Raw genomic sequence first — 20,880 nt, forward strand, 5'->3', positions numbered from 1 at the left:
AAAGTGGAAATGGCAATTATGTGACTCAACTAAGATTATACCAGTATAATCTTAATTTGATTCTATGATTGCCCATTTCCACTTTAAGTCAACCTTAGGTTTGCATATAAAGTATTGATTGCTCTAAATAAACCGTATATCTGCATGCAATAAGGCTTCAGCACCGTGGTCACTTGAGTCACGCAGTGCCCTAGTGGACAATAGAGTTGTAAATTAGGTTAAGTAATTGAAGAATAAAAAAACGACCTGAGAGTTGTCAGTCATTTTGAGGTTAGGATCGTTGGTGTAATAAAGAATGGCAGGCCAAGAAAGCCCTTCAATTAATAACTGTGGAAATGCACTAATGAACACTAAGTTGAAACGACGCAGGCCAAGTTCGTACGTAGATCCATAAAGAAGAAGAAGAAGAAGGCAAGCCAAACTCATGGAAAATCTTTTGATTTTCCAATGAAAATTGTCAACTTCCGGTTGTTCGTGCTTGCAAAGGTTTTCTGGTGATTTTATTACCAGCCATGTGTTTTCAAGGAGATTGAGAAACACATGGAGGCACATGCTTGTTGATGTCTACGCTATCCATGTTAGGGATCATTTAAATATGACGACCATCGTTCAACAGGGAGGAAGGTGACTCTTCATGTATTTAGAATACGAAAACAAAGCAGGACAGAGGAAGGAAAGGGAGTCGGAAATACCCGAATGCACGCAATTTTTAAATTTTCCATAAGATAACATTCCATAGATGAAAATGCATTAGTTTCGTTGAATATTTCTACTAAAGTATCAAGCAAATATTGTATTGTTGCTGTTACCATTTTGTAAGCACAATGAAAGCACTATTGACTAATGGCATCTTACCCCACTTTCCCCTAAGAACGTTTTTCAAAACATTTGAACACCCTATCTGGAGCAGGTGCCACGTTCTCAAGGACCCCGCGTCTCCACCTGTGTAAACAAGCGAATAAGAAAAGTGACGAACCCGATAATTTGAAAATATTGTGAACCATGCGCCCCCACCATGACCCCCACTGATGAATGTGAAATTGATTTCTCTATTACGTACTGCCAGATAATGCTTCCCTCTCCCAATCCTTTCCCCTCCGGACGCAACTGGGATAGATAGCAGGTGACTACTATCACTCTCTGCGGTTCATCTAGCAGTGCAACTGCACCCATGTTCAGTCTCTTTTGACTGGAAATTTCCAACTAAAACACCAAGCTCGTCACACATAAAATGTTATATGTTGCTCGTTGCAAAACTCGATTTTTTCAGCACTCTTCGTATTTATTCAACTCGGCAAGCCTCGTTGGATAAATGTACTACTCGTGCTGAAAAAATCAACTTTTTGCACCTCGTTTTATAAATAACTATTTTGTTTACATATGTTAAATACGAAAATACGGTGTTTGGTAAAGTTAGGCTTGATTTGAGTTCAATGAAAATTAAAGCCGTCCAGGACAAGGACTGTCATCAGGAAATAACTTTTCCCAAATTTTGTCAAACTGTCTAATAAAAATCAACAAGCATCATAAAATGTCACATAAAATCCCCTCTCTCAATTATTTTTCACCATGTCGTGAATCCACTTGACATACTTGGGAATATCGACGTACACAAAAGGCGTTCCCGGTTCCGCGTCCAAAATCCCAATCGATAGCATTGCCACCTGGTAGATTCGGTTGTGATATTCGACCTCCAAGGCCGATCCTGCTCCGCCAATCATCTCGATGGTTTCGTTCCGATAGCTGCTGGCACATATTTGGCCCTCGGCCAGGGCTATGCGATTTTGTACCAACTCTCGGCACCTTCCAAGCTCAACGTAACGCATCCAGTACTGTTGAGGTCTCGACTTGCTCGTCCACAGAGCGTTGTACACGTTCGGCAGGTTTACGTTGCCGATCTCGAACTTGATCAGTGGCAGACAGATGGGCTTGACCGCTGCAATAGAAATTCATACAAAAAAATAAGCCGTGGTTCAGATAACTTTTGCTGAACGTCCTGAGTATTATTGCTCTACAGAGCTTTTGTTGGAAATCAAAAGGATTACTTTTATCTATATTAGCTAGATCAGTCATTCGCTAGTTCATCTCGAAAGCAAGGGCTTAACTTCCCTTCCGGAGGAACATTATTCTTCCTTGTTGGAAGAAGATTCGATCCCTGGGGAAGCCATGCTTTCTAATATACCTGGTCTACATACGCTTCACGGATTTGCCCATCGTCGCTTTGGAGATCGAAGCAGTGAAGGTGAATATATAACGAAGCCACACTTACAGGGGATGGCCAAAATGTTTGGGATAGGCAACTTTTTTCCTCCCACAAAAAAATTCAACATGCTGTAACTTTTCATAGAGTGCATCAAAAAATCTCAAATTTTGACTGTTTGTCAACCTATTATATGTGCATCATTGGTACAAATTTGGGCTCGATTGAATTATTTTTCGTGAAGTTAGAACCGTTCAGGTAAAACACTATTATTTAGACAACTCATTTTTGAGCTGTCATATCTCGGCAACCAGTGAACCGAATTGAATGATTTTTTTAACGTTTATCAACAATATATTGATACCTAATACGACGTTATAAAATGTAATATTTTCTCACGGCGAATTAAGTTATACCGGATTGAAATTTTTACCAATATAGAGGAAAATAAGTCAAATTTACAATACCACACAAAAATTACTAAATGTGTTATTTCTTCAATCTAAATAGGCTCAAATATATCTGATTAGAGATAACTTGAGAACAGAAGTTGAAAATCTTTGGATATCAACACTAAGATTAACTGACATTGAGGTAAAAAAATTACATTTTTTCAAGAAAAATCCAAAAAGTGTCAATCCATGATGACTTTTTTCAACGTTCAAAAAGGAATTATGTTTTAATAGTTTGTGAAGCATTTACATATTGCTAGTGTACGTTCAAAATTTCATTCAATTCGGTTCACTGGTTTCCGAGATATGACACCTCAAAAATTAGTTGTCTGAAAAATAGTGTTTTACGCGCACGGTTCTAACTTTGCGAAATATTAATCAATCGAGCCCAAATTTGTACCAGTGATGCACACATAACAGCATTGGCGTAGCTAGGGGGGGTTCCAGGGGTGCCTGGCACCCCCTAGAACTAATTTGGCACCCCCTAGAATTTTTCCTTGACAGTCACCTAAAATTTAAAACTTACCACAATAATTCTAATAATTTTTAATGATACATTTGAGCAAAACTTAATCACACCTGGAAATACTTATATACCTGAACAATCAACATGGATTCCTCCAGTAATACCTCTATCTATTCATACAGTGATTTCTGTAGGCTTCCTTTATGGATTCCTCCCGATATTTCTTCAACAAACTTCCCTTACAATTCTCCAGAGTCCAGATGGGGTTGTACACACTAGAAATTTTTACAAAGATTGGTCCAGCAATTTCTCCTAGGATTTCTTTGGAAATTCTTAATTTGATACTTCTCAGAGTTCTTCTAGGGATTCCTCTAAAAATGTCTATTGGGATTCCTTCAGGAATTGCTGTTGGTATTATTCAAGACAATCTTCCTGGGATTCTTTCAGAAGTTCCTCCGGTGATTCTTCCAGGAATTCCTTCAGAGATTTTATTCAGAGAATCTTCCAGAAATTTCTCATGTAATTCCTCCAGGAGCTTAGGTATATTGGTCTTCCTCTGGGAATTGTGGCTAGGATTCCTCAAGCAACTCCTGCTGTGATTCTTACAGCAATTTCTCTTAGAATTCCTCCAAAAATTCTCACTGTGGTACCTTCAGGTTCTACTAGGGAAGTTGTTCCAGAAATTCTTCCGAAAAATCTCCCTGGGATTTTTCTAAAAATCCCTTCGATGATTCTTCCAGAGATTTCTTCCTCCAGAGGTTCTTCCAGAAATTCCACAAGGGATTTCTCCAAAAACTTCTATTGACCTTCCTCCATGAATTCCAGCTGGGATTCTTCAAGTAATTCTCATTAGGACTCCTTCAGAAATACTTCTAGGGATTTCTCCTGTCATACTTACTAGCTGCAATACTTTCGGGAAATCTTTCTGAGATTCCCATAGAATCCAGAAATTCCTCCTGCAATTCCATCAGGGATTCCTCCAGTATACTTCTACCAGTTCGTTCCAGGAGAACTGTAGGTATTCCTCCAGGAATTTGTTAGAGGAACTTCTCTTAGGATACCCGGGCATTTCTGATTCTAGGATATCTGTAGAAATTATTTCTATGATACCTTCTGGAGTTCTAGGAATTCCTCCAGATATTTCAGCTGGAATTAGTCAAGCAATTCCTGCGGTTATTTAAGGTAATCTTCCTCCAGAAATTCAAACTGTGGTACTTTAGAAATTATGCTACGGATTCTTCTAGAGTTTTCTCATGGGATCTTTTCAGGCAAACTTCCAGGAATTCTTGCAGGAATTCCTTTGATTGTTCTACCACGGATTTCTCCAAGGACTCATCCAGGAATTCCTTCAGAGATTTTATCCAAAGATTCCTCCGGAAATTCTTCATGGAATTCCTGTAGAAACTCCTTTTGGCCTTCCTCCAAGAACACCTCCAACACCTTCTCCTGCGGTTCTTCCTGCAATTTCTCCATTTATTACTATGATATGCCCAGAAATTCTGCGCAATTTATCCTAGCATTGTGGCTGGAAGTCTTCCGGGAAATCTTCCTGAGATTCCTTCAAAAATTCCTCCTGCGATTCCTTCAGGGCCTTCGCAATAGATTCTTCCAAAATAGCTCTACCAGTTCTTGCAGGAACTTCTCTAGGTATTCCAAGGATTTTATCTTTGGATTCCCTCAGGTATTCCTGATAGGGATTCTCTAGAAATTACTGTATAGTGTCCTCCAGCAATTCCTCCTAGGATTTCTGCTGAGATTTCTACAATGATACATCCCAGAATCCTTCTAATAATACCTCCTGATATTTTTTCTGTGATTTCTTCAGAAGCTCTCCGGTGATTCCACCAGGAATATTTATCCATGATATTTTATCCAAGGATTCTTTCATAAATTTCTCATGGGATTCCTCCAGGAACTCCTCTTGGTCTTCCTGCAAGAATTTCAGCTGGATTTCTCAAGCTATTCCTGCTGTAATTCTTTCAGCAATGCCTCCTAGCACTCTTCCAGAAATTCTTACTGTAATACCTCCCGGAATTCTTATAGGGATTCTTCTAAGAATTTCTCCAGGGATTTATTGAAAAACTTGCTGGGATTATTCAAAGCAATCTTCCTATGAGCCTTGCCTTCGGTGTATCCTCCTGAAGATCCTAAAGGATTCCATTCCAGGGATATCTCCAAATATTTATCATTTTTTCAGCAATGCCTCCTATGTCTCCTCCTGAAGTTTTTACTATGATACCTGCAGAAATTGCTCTAGGGATTTCTCCTGCCATTCTTGCTGGAATTCTTCTAGGCAATTTTCCTAGGATACTTCCAGAAATGTCGTTGATTCTTCCAGGGATTTTTCTAACGACTCATCCAGGAATTCCTCTTGAATAGAAACAATCCCAAAAGTTATTGCCGTTGTATCACCATGACAGAATTTTTAAAGAACCGTTTAAAGCGATTTATAAACGAATTTCCGAAGGAATACCGAATAATATAGATAATAAAAGTCCAAAAAAAATGACGCAAATCCCAAAAAAGTAGAACGAGTTGCCGAAGACATTTCCAAAAAAAAAATGTGAGGAAGCTCCCATAGTCATTGTGGAATGAATTACAAAATGAAAGAATCGCCTGAAGAGTAATTGGAGAATTTTAAAAAGCAAATATAAATAAAATTGTTGGCATTAACAAAACAATGCTTGAAAGACTACTAAAAATTGGCGAAGCAATTCTCGAGAAAACATTTCAAAGGCAAATGAAGTAAAAAATCCAAAATCCAAGAAATTTTCAAAGTAATTTTCGATGAAAATTTTCAAAGGATGCGTGAAAGGTGTTCAGTATCAAATTCCAAAAGTTTTACCAAAAAAATTCTTAAAGAAATGGCCGAAGGAGATCCAAAGATATTACCGAAGATATTTGCCAAATCCAAAGCAATAGTTGGGGAGATTTGTAAAAGAAGACTTAATTGAAATAAATTGCAAAACAATTTCCAAATAAATTACCAGAAATATTCCCTGAGGTATTACCGAAAGAATGTTTTGCCGAAAACACAAAAGTCTTGTATTTATTATACGTACAAACTGTCGGGATCTTCCGTTATGAAATAAATAAAACTTTAATTACTTTTCAATAATTTTTTTTCTCAATTATTATTTTTTCCAATAACGAGCACAGAGGCACAACACTTCTCGATCACATCATTCTTCAAACTGACCTCCCTTCACTATCCTCCCATTCAATGCTGCTCGAAGCTCTCTTTTATCTCTTTCTCGCTGCTTGGCTACATTGCGTCTCACTTCAAGCCAGCTGACGATATCCAGGCTCATCATCGAAATCATCTCGCACGTTCTCTCGCATGTTTGTTTGTCGTTCTGGTCGTTTTTGTTCATTCTGCGAACGCGTTCCGAATTTCAAAATAGGTAGTGCACTCAAGCAAATCGTACAATTGAATATTTTTGATGAAAATTATTTAATTGAGTTTACTTTAAATCAAGTTAATTACTTATCATTCCTACACAAACCAGACACGATTATTCCCCAGGTAACCAATAAGCAGTTAAAACAGCATTAATTCGGCACTATATGCGCCTTTACAGCAGGTCATTAAATGCTAATTTGCCGTATATGCGCCATAAGTGCTAATTAAATGCAGGTTTTGGCCCAATATACGGCTGATTAAATGCTTATTTTTCTTATCCCCCAGATTGTCAAAAACAAAAACAAAAATATTTTCCCCTGCCCATTTTACGGCATCTTACTCTATTATTTTTGTCCTCACTCTTCTGTGCAACTTTTGCGGCTTGCGGGACACGTTTTGAATTGCTGTTGTTGATTTTTTGCTAATTTCAGCGAAATTGGGATTTGATCCCTCGATCCTTGGGTTGACGATGGTGCTGAGCCGCGTTACAGGGTAAGCTATAGATGATTAGATAATGTGCGTTGGATTTTTGACCTATTTAAGGGTTGAAAAATACACCGGCAGTCGCTGCGTTATGCTATGGGCTCGGCATGTGCTGATAATGGAATCGAGCATAGAAGACTAACCATGGGATTTATTTGCCAAAGCGTGTTTTTTCCATTGATTTTTTTGTTGCTACCTATAAAAGACAGGGCATGCAAATGATAATGGCTTCTACAGCCGAACAATTATTGGCGATTTAATTAATTGAACAATTCTGGAACGTTACTTAGAAAGTGGAAATGTGTTGTGGGTTTAGCATCATCACTCATCTCAGTTAGCAGTTTTATAGCAACAAAGTAGCAGTTATGCTGCTTGTTAACCAAAATATACCGTGCATTTGAAATGCTACACAACTGCTGTCTGATTTTAAATAGCATTTCAATTGCTAATATAGGGCAGTTTAGCAGTCGAACTGCTATGATACGACTGTAAGCAGGTCGAATGCACGAAGCTGAAATTTTGACTGATTACTACAATGGTTTTACGCCAGTCAAATTTTGAGCTTTATACACAATTCCTTTCAACAGATATATTATCAATTCATTCGAAATCGTAATTTGGTGCGAGCACCAGAATCCCGGAGAGAAAAATCGAAGTTCGCTCGCACCTAATTCCGTCCTAATTCAGTCCTGAATATGCAATTTTAAGTATGTTATGTATTTATAACTCTTCCAATTGTTCGTGAAAACTATTTTAACTAAGAGGATGTCACAATGAATACAAGTTACATGCAAATTTGTGGATATTTTATGGTTTCAGAGATTTACACTTGCTCTAAAAATGTATTCTTACGGACCTCATTATTTTCAATCCACTAAACAAAGGGGTTGTCTCGATGATTGTTAAGTTCAAACTGAAAATACAAATTCCATGTATTATACGCAATCAAGTTTTCAAACCCCTCACATCGCGGGGAAAGTGTTAAATTATTACAACGGTTTGGGTTAAAAAAAAGTGTTCTTTAAAATATAGCGCGTTCAAATTTGCGGGCTTTTTTTTTCAGCTACGCAGTATATCAATATTTCATGAAAAAAATTGAGGATGGTTCGGTATTTCCTTTTAAGAAAAAAAAGCAAAACAAACTAGAAGCCACTGAAACTGGCACCCCCAAGGCACCCCCTAGGAAAAAATCCTAGATACGCCAATGCATAACAGGTTGACAAACAGTCAAAATTTGAGATTTTTTGATGCGCCCTATTAAAAGTTATAGCTTGTTGATCTTTTTTGTGAGAGAATAAAAAGTTGCCTATCCCAAACATTTTGGCCATCCCCTGTAGAATTTCAAAAGCACAAATCTGAAGAACCGTGAGTTGGTTTGCGCTGAAAAGATGATCGATTGGTCACCACCAGTGGGTCACCAATCGATCAACTTTTCAGCGTAATCCGTCTTTTAATGTCTCAGATTTGTGCTCTTGAAAATTCTAGGAGTGGCTTCGATATATATTCATCTGAATAGTCAATAAAACGTTTCGATTCTTTGCTAGGTACCTACTCGTAAAAAATTGGATGGCCGAACTTCATACACAGTTCGAAAAATTAATGTACATTTACATGATATATAATGCACATAATTGGAGCGTGACATATGCAGTAACTTTACATGATGTTATACGTTTCATGCGCAAATGATTTTGACGCCATGTAAATTTAGTGGTTTGCTTAAGTTTACAGCGCCAAATAATCCAGTATAAATAATGATACTTTTTTCCATTTAGCGAAGTAAAAACAAATGAAACGTTTATGCTTTAGAACATATATTTATTTGTAAATATGGTGTGGAACTTTGGTTTTAGGCATTTCAATACAAGAGCAAGTACAATGAAGTCCAATAACAAATAACACATTTTCAATCAATCTCTGCAAAAGTTCACTTTGTGCCTTTGTGATTTCCATAATTTCACAACACAATGAGCTTCATAAAGCCTGCGCACTTTAGAATCGGTACACTTTCAACCGGCTGCCGCTCAAAAACGGTGTGACTTGGAAAAAAGTGTTGTTAGAAGCAATTGAAGCTTATCTATTGTAGATTGTAGGAAAAGTATAAAATTTGCTGTTTTTATATTTTTAGATGAACTATTGATCTGAATTCGTAAATAGTGCCAGTTTTTTCTGCACACATTGAGCAAAAACCAATCATTGTCAGATTCAAGATTTGTGTAGGAATATATAATTATCAAACCCACCAATTACGCAGTATAAAATAGTTCTTGGTATTATGATTGTTGATAAAGGGAGGTAAAATATTCCATAAGTGTTTTAAAATTTTCAATATAGCTATGGTAAGCCTTTGAAGGGTTTAATGGAAAATCAAAGACTTGCATAGATATTTAAGGTCAAAAAAGTTGTTTTCGCATAAGGTTTAGTTCGGCAAATACGCATACGGGAAGGATACTATACGATTAGTATTGGTATACAAGAAATCAATTATTTGATGCAGAACAATATGATTAATCGTGGCTCGAAAGCTGTATGGACTATTGCTGACGAAATTCATTATATGTGTTTTGATGGCATGTAATATCTAACGATTTTTTTTAATAAAACTGAATCTACTCAGAAGTTTTTTATTTGTGATCATAGCATCACATCTACAGTTTCATAATCTATATGGTTTTCAGTGTTTTATCCATGAAAACTATCTTATTTTAGGATTATCATGAGGAGTTAGCCTTATGACTGTTAATTTCCAACTACTGTGAGGGATAACTGCTAATAATTCCAAAAATAATCCAGGTTTCGATATGAATTAAAATGGGCCACTTGAATTGGGGAATTGTAGATCCAAAACACGATCTCAAGAAATATTTTTTCATAAAAAAATAGTGTGAGTAAAATTATGTTTTGAATATAGCGTGAATGGCCAATAAGGCTATAAGTTTATTATGGTCTTGTGAACCATATTTGTCAAAAGTTTAATGTCGTAACTTGTTTTGAGCATATGTTTGATGAGTATAATTTTGTTTCTTGCGGAAATATCAGCCCGAAAGCTGAGAAATTTGAAAATATTGACGATCATTGGTTTGTGCAGAATAAAATGGCATGAATTTCACAATCAGGTCAAAATTTTATCTTGAACAAATAAAAACTGAATTTTTCATATTTTTCCTACAAAACTCAATAAATAAGCTTCATTTGCTTCTTACAACATTTTTATCTAGGTTAAACCGTTTTTGATCTGCAGCCAATAGAAAGCGTACCGATTCTAAAGTGCGCAGGCTTTATTTCACGAATGCAGCAGATTTTCCCCATCATTATCAAGCTTGGATGCATGCCGGTCGTACCAGGATTCGCAGTCTCAGCTTCGATCGATTCCTTGGTTCTTGATCGCGCGGCTTCTGTTGCTCCTGCTGCTGTTTCGACAGCCACTGCGTTTACTGTGACGCGCTGAGCTTGATCGAAAGGGAATATATAATGGAATATTGAATTTCATTGCGTGAATCATAATTAACAAAACTTACCAGTGATCGATCGGAAAAAGTAACAAACTAATCACTTCAAGCGCACCACGGTTAGTTTGTTTACCTGGGCGTCATGTTGAATTGTCAATCTATCAGCATTACAGGCAGGTCATGTAAAGTTAATGGCTATTTGCTTCAAACTTTCTTGTACATCAGTAAACATATGATACATCGAATGGAATTGTGACGCTTGGCTGTAATATTGTTGGACAGATAATTTAATGTTGCAAAAGGAAGTAAGCGTTGCTGAATTACATTATGCGCGATGATATTTCAATGAGATTCAACAATTACATGACCGATAATTACATCAGATTTCGATTTACGTTGCAATTAAAATTCATATATTTTTGCTGTGTAAAGTATGTATGATAGATGTCTAGAATACTTCTAACGTGCTTCAATCACATACAGTCTTGACTTCTACTACACGGCTTCCGTCTACACGGTCACCTATTACACGGCAGTCCATGTTGTAGGAGTCCCAGAGCTTATGGGATTTCGCCTATTAGGGTGTGAGCGAATATCTCAGGCGTATTACAAGATAGCGCCATACTTTCTTCGGCGAAGTTGTAGTATTAGAGTAGCTCTATCGCACAATGCCGACTAACATCCAGTTAGTTGGCAATTTCGCCGCTAGAGGCGCTATGTAGAAGTGGTTGCTATGTACACTCATCAGTAGACGCACTCATAAGTTATCACATGCGATATCTGTGTGAAGAATTAGCAGAAGTTAAAATTCACGAACAAAAAAAAACAACAAAAAAATATGCGATATCTCAAGAACTACTTTATTTGAAACAATGCTGTCTTGGTGATTCACCAATTATTTTGAGATTTCTTCGCTAGGTGGCGCTAGTCGTCAAGTAAAGTTTCAAACTTCTCTATCTCGGGATCCAGAGCGTCTTAGGCAAATTTCTTAGGGAAGCCAATAGCTATCCGGTGATTCTATATTTAGTTGGTAATTTCGTCGCTAGGTGGCGCATGTTGTCAAGTAAAGTTTCAAACTCCGCTATCTGGGGGATTCACAGCAGAGAAAAATTTCGACTTCGGCAAAGTACTTTAGGAAGTCAGGAGTTATCTGGAGATTCTACATTTAGTTGGTGATTTTAGGAAGTCAAGAGCAATCTGGTGATTCAACAATTAGTAGGTGATTTCACCGCTAGGTGGCGCTAGTCGACAAGTAAAGTTTCAAACTCCGCTATCTCGGAATCCACAGCAGATAGAAAAGATTCGACTTCTAGGTCGACTTCGCCAAATTTTTTTGGGGAGTCAAGAGCTATCTGGTGGTTGGTGGATTGTACGGCATTTCCTCGAAAACCAATTCCCCGAAAGTTTTTTCCCCGAATGTACCATTTCCCCGAAAAATGTTTCCCAAATGTACCGTTTCCCCGAAAACATACTACATTAGTTATTTAACATTGACTCAATGCGCAACTACGAGGATCCGGTCTTTGGGACGAAGTACGCTTCGCCAAAGTACCTCAGACCGAAGTACTAAGTACTAAGCTAAAGTTCATAGGGCAGAATGGGTCAGTAGGCTGTCTTTCTAATTTTCTTCATAAACGATGTTAAAATTTGTTTTCGAAGTCCTAGAAGATGTTTGAGTCCCTTAAGTTTTTTTGCATTCCATGAATCTTGACAGATTCACCTTCTTTTCGGCTATTCTTTTGAGTATTGGGATTTATGTGTGATCAAACTGGGTTTTTTCATTGCTTTCAACTCAACGGGACTAATGCCCGTCCGGCGTAATGACACTTTCGGCCTGATGAACTGCGGCCTAACGTGCTTCGGCCTGACATGCTTCTGCCAACAGGGTCCAGCACCGTCTTTTTGGCTCGATTGATAAACTTTCATTTAATAAAATTCTCCTTCTTTCAAATATAGGCTGTTCTTTCAAGTTGAACTGCTCAATTAATCATCAGTAATTTGACTGCTGCTGTATGAATTTAATTTTTTTTTGTGACAAGTTCGTGTTCGAGTATCTATAGGCGTTATAGTAGAAATCTTTATCAAAGATTCTCCCTTCTTTCATAACATACTGTTCTTTCAGAATATTGTCAGCAGTTCAATTACTAATATGTTCTTTAGAAATGACATTTCCTAATGCAACTTCGATCATGATTGATCCATTGATTCACAAAAACATTGAAGAGTGCTTAGCTTCAAATCTATTTGTCAAACGAATTGAGTTCCATTGACTTTTCGTTTTAAAGCCTGTTAATACACATTAAAATTGTGCCAACAGACTTCCTTCGCAAGCAAGAATACTTTAAGACTTAATGTTTAAGTTATCTGGATCATATATTTCACAATGACAATGAACTTTAGGAGATTACTACCACAATCACGATGACTCTTTTTAAAGATATTATGCGTTTTAATGGCGTTTTCAAAAATAAATGTAAAGAACAGTCTAAATATGAATAAAAGGGAAAATTATGATGAGCGTGATCTTAGTTGAGTGTCATATAATTTTCAATCAATACAACAGAAAAGAACGACTTATATTCAAAAGAAGAGCAAACCTCATTGAGGAGCGTCCATAAATGACGTAGCATGTTTTTGACCGATTGTTAACTACCATCCCACCCCCTCGTACCCCTCGTAGCATATTTTCTTATACCTAATACATGGTTCGTCACACAATCCCAGACTCCCCCATCCCCCTAAAAAGCTACGTCATTTATGGACGCTCCCTTGAAGCATCATGAAGAACATTACATCTCGAAAAAATCATGATAAGAGGGAATGCTCAATATCAATGAGGAGTGAAAGTTTCCATGATCTTGATATCTTTCTCAAGACTACATATCGGCACACTTTGTACTAAGGCTAACTTTCCGCTATTTCGTTTCAATGACTAGTTCAGACAATGGAATTAATCAAGAAAATGATTAGAAACCAGTATCAAAAATAGTATTTTAAATATTTCGGGGAAACGGTTCGTTCGAGGAATCGTTTTTCGGGGAAATGTCGTGCAATCATCTGGTGATTCAACAATTAATTGGTGATTTCATCGCTAAGTGACGCTAGTTGCCAAGTAAAAATTTCAAACTTCTCTATCTCGGAACAGATAGAAAAGTGTCGTTTTGGGCAAAGTTCTTCAGGAAGTCAATAGCTATCTGGCGATTCAACATTTAGTTGGTAATTTAGCCACTAGGTAGCGCTTGTTATCAAATAAAGTTTCAAACTTCTCTGGCTCGCGGTCCAGAGCAGACACAAGAGTGTCGTCTTCGGCAAAATCCTGTGGGAAGCAAGAGCTATCACCAGGATCTGGATCCCGAGATAGAGAAGTTTAAAACTTTACTTGACAACTAGCACCCGCTAGCGACGGAATCACCAACTAAACGTTGAATCACCAGTTAGCTCTCAACTTCCTGAAAAAACTTTGCCGAAGACGACAATTTTCTATCTGCTCTAGATCCCGAAATAGAGAAGCTTGAAACTTTACTTGACGACTAGCAGCGCCACCTAGCTGCGAAATTACCAATTAATTATTGAATCACCAGATTGCTCTTGACTTCCTGAAGAACTTTGCCAAACAACTCAAATGTTTATTTATTTATTTATTTATTTTGTCAATCATTGTAGACTACAAGCTTAATGTATAAATTTACACTTTTCTTGCTGCTGTAGATCGCGAGCTAGAGAAGTTTGAAACTTTACTTGACGACTAGCGCAACCTAGCGAAGAAATCACAAAATAATTGGTGAATCACAAGATTGTTCTTGACCTACTGAACAACTTTGCTGAAGACAGCATTGATCCAAATAAAGATATCGCATATGATAGTTATGAGTGCTTCTACTGGCGAGTGTACATAGCAATCACTTCTACATGGGATGTTATGTCGTTTTCGTTTTTGCGGCGGTGGTACATCATCGGTGCAGCACTTTTGCACCGAAAATTTTCGTTTTTGATACTCGTGCTGCACCGGATGAGCACTTTTTCTGCACAACTCACGATAGTGCAGCACTCAGAAAATCGGGAGTGTAGCTGGTGTACACCGCGTCCGCCAATCAGCGTTTGCGAAGTTGTTAATATTTTGATTTTTATACACGCACACCAATTCAACTACACCAAAAACGTACGTTTTTTCATTGAAAAGTGTAGCACGAAACGGTGTAGCACCGCCGCAAAAACGAAAACGGCATTAGTTGGCATTGTGTGGTAGATCTATTCTAGTACTACAACTTTGCCAAAGAAAGTATGGTGCTATCTTATAATTCGCCAGAAATATTCGCTTACACCCCCAATTAGGCGAAATCCCATAAGCTCTTGGATTCCTACAACACGCATTCCTACTGCACAACCAACCCAACCGTGTAGTAGGGGTCTAGACTGTATCACTAGCGTGCGCAGAGTTCTTGCTTAGGGGGGGCAATACAATGAACGTGCAATATATGATCATGGAGCAAAATAGAACATTTTGATCGAAATCCTTGTTGCAATCTACAGAGATTCCTCCAGTGGATTCCCCAAAAAATCTTCCAGGAATTCCTCCAGAAATTCCTACAAGATGCCTCCACGGATTTTTCCATGAATTTATCCAGGATTTTTTCCTACAATTTCTTCAGAAATTCCTCCAGGGATTAATTAACAAATTTCTTCAGAAATTCATCGAAAAATTTCTCCAGAAATTCCTCGCGGAGTTCCTTCAGACATTCCTCCAGGAAGCCTCATTTATTTCTCCAGAATTTCTTCAGATAATTCCTCTAGGAATTCCTGTAAGAGTTCCTCTGAAATTCCTCCAGAGATTCCTTCTGAAATTTCTTCTAGGAAAAATCCTCTAAGAGTGTATACCAGAATTCCCCCAAAATTTCTTCCAGAGGAATCCCTAGGAATCGCTACACGGATCTCCACAAAACCCTAAAGGTATTTTTCACGGAACTCTTCCAGGAATTCCTCCTAGAATTCCTCGAGAAATACCTCCGTGGATTCCTCCAGGAAATTCTTTCAGAAATTTCTCGAGGAAGAACTCTAGAAATTCCTCCAGGAATTCCTCCAAAAAATCCTCTGGGAATATCCGCCAGAATTCCTCCAGAAAATCCAAAAGGAATGTGTAACGGAACTTTTCCAAGAATGCCTCCAGGGAATCCTCCACGGATTCCTCCAGGATTTTTTCCAGAATTTTTTGTTGAAATTTCTTTTGGAATTCCTCCATGAATTCATTAGTAAAATTTTTCAGAAATTCCTTAAAAAAATCTCCAGAAATTCCTCCAGGAAGCTTCGTATTTCTTCAGAAATTCCTCACATAATTCATCCAGCGAATACTCTAGGAATTTCTGCCAGAATTCCTCCAGAGAATCCTAAAGGAATGTCTCCCGGTATTCTTCGAAGAATGGAGGAATTCCTCCAGGGAATCCAGAAGTAGCCCTTTCTTTTTGGAATTACTTGCGGAGTTTCTCTATTAGTCTCTCATGGTAAGCTTTCATCCTTGCCGTTCAACCTAGAATTACTCATAAGATATCTTGTGTCATAAGATATCTTATATCAGAAATTGCTTCAAGAATGTTTGTCTAAAAAATTGTATAGAATTTCTTACAGGAGTTTTCCGAAGTATCTCCAGAAGTTTGTCAGAAATTTCTTTCGTACAGGAAATCCTTCAAGAAATGTTCAGTAATTTTTGTGAAATTTCTGGAAGGACATCTGAAAAATACTGGAAAAATATCTGAACAAATAGGAATTTCTCAAACAATTCGTGGAGAACCCCTGAGAAAAATTCCCGAAGCAGACCCTGCAAGATTTGTTAAGGTATTTTTTAGAAAGAATTTCTGCAAACTCCTCGAAAGAACTTTTAAAGAAATCTCTTACTGAAGAAACTGAAGAAATTCTTTAAATTCTGAAGAAGTCTCTGGAGAATATTTCCCCAAAGGAATTTCTGAAAGAAACCCTAAGGAGTTCAATGATAAGGAGAGTGGACTCTTCCCTTGAAGTTTCAGTTTGAGCCTCTTATTCTATTAACGTACACATAAGCGAATTTCCACATTTGTACCCGAGGATTGATGGTAGTGTAGAAATCAGTAAGAACCCTGTAGACATTTTAGGAAATACCTACTTTTGAATGTATCTCTGGAGGCATATCCGAAGAAATTCTAGGAAACTTCTTGGGAGAATCCCAGGATGATTTTCTCAAGATCTTCCTGGAGAAATTTCTCGGTAAAACCTTGGTGGAATTGCTAGATAAAAAAATATTGAGGAATGTGTAGGAATATTCCTGGAAAAGCCCTTTAATAAAATTCTTGGAGGATTTTTTGAAAGTATACTTGGTGAAATCTGTGGATGAATTTCTGAAAAAATCCAGAATACCTGGAGAAACGCATAGATACTCGTCTGCAAAGATCCCTATAAAAACTCTTAACGTATTTTTTAATGAATTTCTCTAGAATTCCTAGGATTTTTCTGGAAGAATCCGGAAGAGAAAATACCGGATGGAATTCCAGGTGGAGTTTCAGGGTTGCAATCTACCTAGAAGCGTTCTTGTTGATGGAACATCGAAAGGAAGCCCTGGGGAAATGTATTAAAGAATCCCTGGAAGAATTTCTGAAAAAAAAAACTTTAGAAGTTTCTGTGAGAAACCTTGGTAGATATAACGACCGAGTTCCTGGATCAATTTCTGAAGGAATCCAAGCAAGCACGTAAAAAAAGGAGGGATACTGATCATTTTCGGGTTCTTATATTTGCTAGGACGCTCATATCATCTCATAGGAATCGAGAATGCTTTTTTTAGTTTGACTTCAAGAGCTGGTTAGGCATCGTACACAAATTACGTAACGCTATAGGGGGAACGGGGGTGTCCAGCGTAGCGTTACGATGATTCAACGTTTGTTGGGTTTCGCCGCATCAAAACAAAGGCGCCACCATATATGGACTTCAACATTGTGAGGTTACTTCAAGTTACCCACTGAGTAAGGCATGGTAAACAAATACGTAACGCTAAAATCGACAATTTTAGACTCCCCCCTCTCTCTTGTAACGTTTTTTGTATGTAAACCAAAAATATTTTGTATGGACCGTAACGCTACGCTACGCATCCATTATCGTTCAAAGCAGTATCAACATCAGCCAACAATAACGATTATCTTATTGTGTTTGATGTCAAATTGACCCTCATGGAAAGCCTGGTCATTGTTCACACAGCAGCGAGGCCAGTTAAGTGTTGGTGGTATGTTGTGCTGTTGCCGATATTTCCAAACAATGACTTTGATGGCGAATTTCAAAGCATATTTGCGCTAGTCATGAGACGTCATGTATATGTTTGTATGCAACAAAATGCTCAACTGTATCATGCTGGCTTTTTGTGTCAAAAGGCTGACGCTGTGCTGCACTGACACCAAAACTGAGTGTCTAAAAGAGGTGTGGAAGGTAAGACTTTGTGTGCGAGAAATACGTGTTTCACTACCAGAAGCAAAGCGAGGTCCTATAAGAACCCGTGTCAAAGACACTATTCGTGTTTACATTTTTCTCTCCTTACTAATATACAGTCATTTCTTCTTCTTCTTCCACACCTGTCATATACTCTCATTATACTGATACATTCACACGTCTCACTAACCCAAACCTAACGTTCATCTAAATTAATACTCACAATCGCTCAGTAGTGCGTCCTGATCCAACACCACCATTGCCAGATCGTTCTCAAAGGTTTCCGGATCGAACTGCTCATGTCGAATGACTTTGCTGGGAATTCGCCGTTGTACCGGATCCGAGCACTTTATCTGCTCGCAGTCCTGATCCTTCTCAGTATCGTACTCGCCCAAACTAATAAAAGTTCTACAAAACAAAAGAATCTTCGTTATCAGCGAAGTTACGCGCACGTCTTGACCTCGACCTCGCTCTATCTGTTACGCTTGCAAAATCAGTTGTCTCTGCTATAACATATGTAGGACACTTACTCGTCTGGTACTATATTGCTGGCACAAACGGCTGTCGTCAGGACGTGCTTCGTCGTGATCAATGTGCCATGGCAGAAGTTCACCTGCTCTTCTGGAAAGTAAAACAGCACCAGCCAAGGCGATTCCTGGAGGCGACCCTCCAACGGACGATCCCGATCCTCGCCGTATGGAGTATTGCCGCAGTTTTTGTTCAAGACATCGCTCAACTCCAGTTGGGCTACGTCCGGAAAGTGAAAAGCTGAAATGCGAATTTCGGTATGAAGATTATTCAACCGATCATCGTCTACGTTGAACCAGTTTCTCACAAGATGGATCACGATCACAATTCCCGAACTGCACCCCCGCAAAAACTATAAACAACGCGCACCCTACCAGGGTTCTACCGAGAAAATCACCCATCGTAACGAAGTCGGCTGTTTTCTCCACGATCGTCGACTGCAAACTGAGCAGAGAGCCGTCAACCGCTTCCAAACTCGCATTTTTTCAACATACTCTTATCAACTTGGTTTGTCCCAGCACGAAACCGCTCCCTTTCCGTCTGATCCGTCCGTAATGGAAACGATACGGCGACAATAAATAAAACGGCCGTCCGAGACAGGCGGACGGGAATCCCCTCATTACGAACCTGAACTGAAACTACCTATACTGAAATCCCTTACCGGCCACCGCCGTTGCTGAATTACTCATGCGACAACGAAAGGCAACGCAACAACGGATTGGACGCGAGGCGATGAGGACCGATCGATTACAGCGATCAATCGCTCGGCGAGGCGATCGATGCTCTCAGTCGTAGCTCAACACTAAATCTGAGAAGAGGATCATCGCAGTAGGTTATACGGAAAAACCAATGTACAAATTGCAAGAGTAGCTCTGGCGCTGCGATCCAACATTATATTGTCTCCCAACTCATTTTATGACTTTGGGACCCAAAGTTCGGGTACAACTTTAACCCACAGACAAACAGACGTAAGACCTAGACAAATTTTCGTGAAAATCCATCGCCCAGTTTACACTGCAATCACTGGTGGAAATGTTTCACGAAACACTGCGTTGTGCAATATTGTCAACAGATGGCGCTAGTGTGAAACTTCAAACGCAATGAAAAACGATGCGCACTCATCTAGTTGTAAAAGCCACAACTATGAAGATTTTAAAATGATCGTTATAAGCGTGGTCGATGGAATTTTCGCAAGTGTTACGTCTGATTGTATGTGTTTAAACGATAGTATATTTCACGTGGAACTTTAGTTTTCTCTCACAATTGTGTCACAGAAGATCAGCACATTTTTGTGTTGATCTTCTCGGACTTCTTAAATAAATATAAGACCAAATATGTTTCGATCTCCACTAATCATAAAAGCATCAGGTTTGGTCAGTGATCTATTTTGGCCAGAGTAAACTGTACAGCTTTTTATAATGTAAATAGCAATGAATTGTTGTTTGGTCTCTGTAGATCTGAGGGTTATATTATGATTACGGTTGTGAAAATCATTGAATCAGACTGGGGGCGACATTACTTCTGCCAAGCCAATACTGGTATCCCAAAAAAATCTGAAAAAAGACGAAAAACCCAGTAAAACCTGCAAAACTTTTGCTACCAGTTCCTGGGTAGATTGCTCCTCCAATCTGGAAAGCTTTCGTGCATCGAATCGCTGAGAGCCATTTGGAGTTATATTTGAAGAAACTTCTAAAGGATTGGCTAGATGAACTTCTCTGCTATCTGTTAAGGCATTTCTCCGGGAATTGAATTTTTTGAAGGAATTTCTGGGCAAAAACTGGAGAAATGCTCGGAGGAATATCACAAAGAATTTCTGGAGAAATTTCTTGAAAATCTTGAAACTCTTGGAGGATTCTTTGAAGGAATTCTTACTAAAATCATAAAAAGGATTCCAGAATTCTTCGAGAAATTATTGAAGAAATTTCTGTAGGAATCTCTGAGCAACTTCTAGAGGTAGATGACTCGCAGAACATGCAAATAATGTAAACATTCTGGATTAAAAGTTATGATAAAAATAAATTTCTGAGTGATTTTTTAATATGTTTATTTTTATAACTCGTTAAAATAATCATAGCTTTTTACCAAGATTTTCTACATTTTTTTCATGTTCTAGAAAGTTGTTGAGCATACAAAAATACGCAATTTGGCTGAACATTCTAAAAGGTAATAAATAATTTCAATATTTGATAACTGTTTGTTTATTCACCATAACACATAAAGAATACACTTGCATACAAAAGTTTAACCCATTTTCATAAAGTAGAAACATAGTTGTTTCATTATTAGAAACGGTTCTCTGCGCCATTTTGCGCCGAAAGCAGATAGACGTGTTCAAAGTTACCCTATAAAAATCGATAATTTGTAAATAACTTTTTTATTCCAAAAGCTAGCGTTTTTCAATGTTCAGCAAAAACATGTATTTTTACATTCAAAACAACTTTGTAGAAGACGAAAAAAATGTA

The 20,880-nt window shown here is 38.1% G+C and overlaps 1 protein-coding gene across 1 annotated transcript; it reads right to left on the bottom strand.

Annotated features, from left to right (window-relative positions):
* Positions 1–1,490: 1,490 nt before the first annotated feature.
* Positions 1,491–19,187, bottom strand: LOC109425354 (serine protease 7). The gene is made up of 4 exons (XM_029873946.2): positions 18,726–19,187; positions 18,421–18,658; positions 18,114–18,298; positions 1,491–1,936 (listed from the first exon to the last, which is right to left on the bottom strand). Exons 1-4 carry the CDS (start codon positions 18,817–18,819, stop codon positions 1,554–1,556), a joined length of 900 nt encoding a protein of 299 aa, XP_029729806.2. The 5' UTR covers positions 18,820–19,187; the 3' UTR covers positions 1,491–1,553.
* Between the last annotated feature and the right edge of the window lie 1,693 nt (positions 19,188–20,880).

The sequence above is a fragment of the Aedes albopictus genome, chromosome 1 (genome assembly GCF_035046485.1).
Source record: "Aedes albopictus strain Foshan chromosome 1, AalbF5, whole genome shotgun sequence".
Taxonomy (NCBI): Eukaryota; Metazoa; Arthropoda; class Insecta; order Diptera; family Culicidae; genus Aedes; species Aedes albopictus.

Coding starts and splice junctions, on each gene's coding strand:
- LOC109425354 (XM_029873946.2), bottom strand. CDS start 18,819: ATGGGTGATTTTCTCGGTAGAACCCTGGTAGGGTGCGCGTTGTTTATA. Junction 18,659..18,725: donor TTGTGATCGTGATCCATCTT/GTGAGAAACTGG, acceptor TTCGCATTTCAG/CTTTTCACTTTCCGGACGTA. Junction 18,299..18,420: donor AGCAATATAGTACCAGACGA/GTAAGTGTCCTA, acceptor TTTGTTTTGTAG/AACTTTTATTAGTTTGGGCG.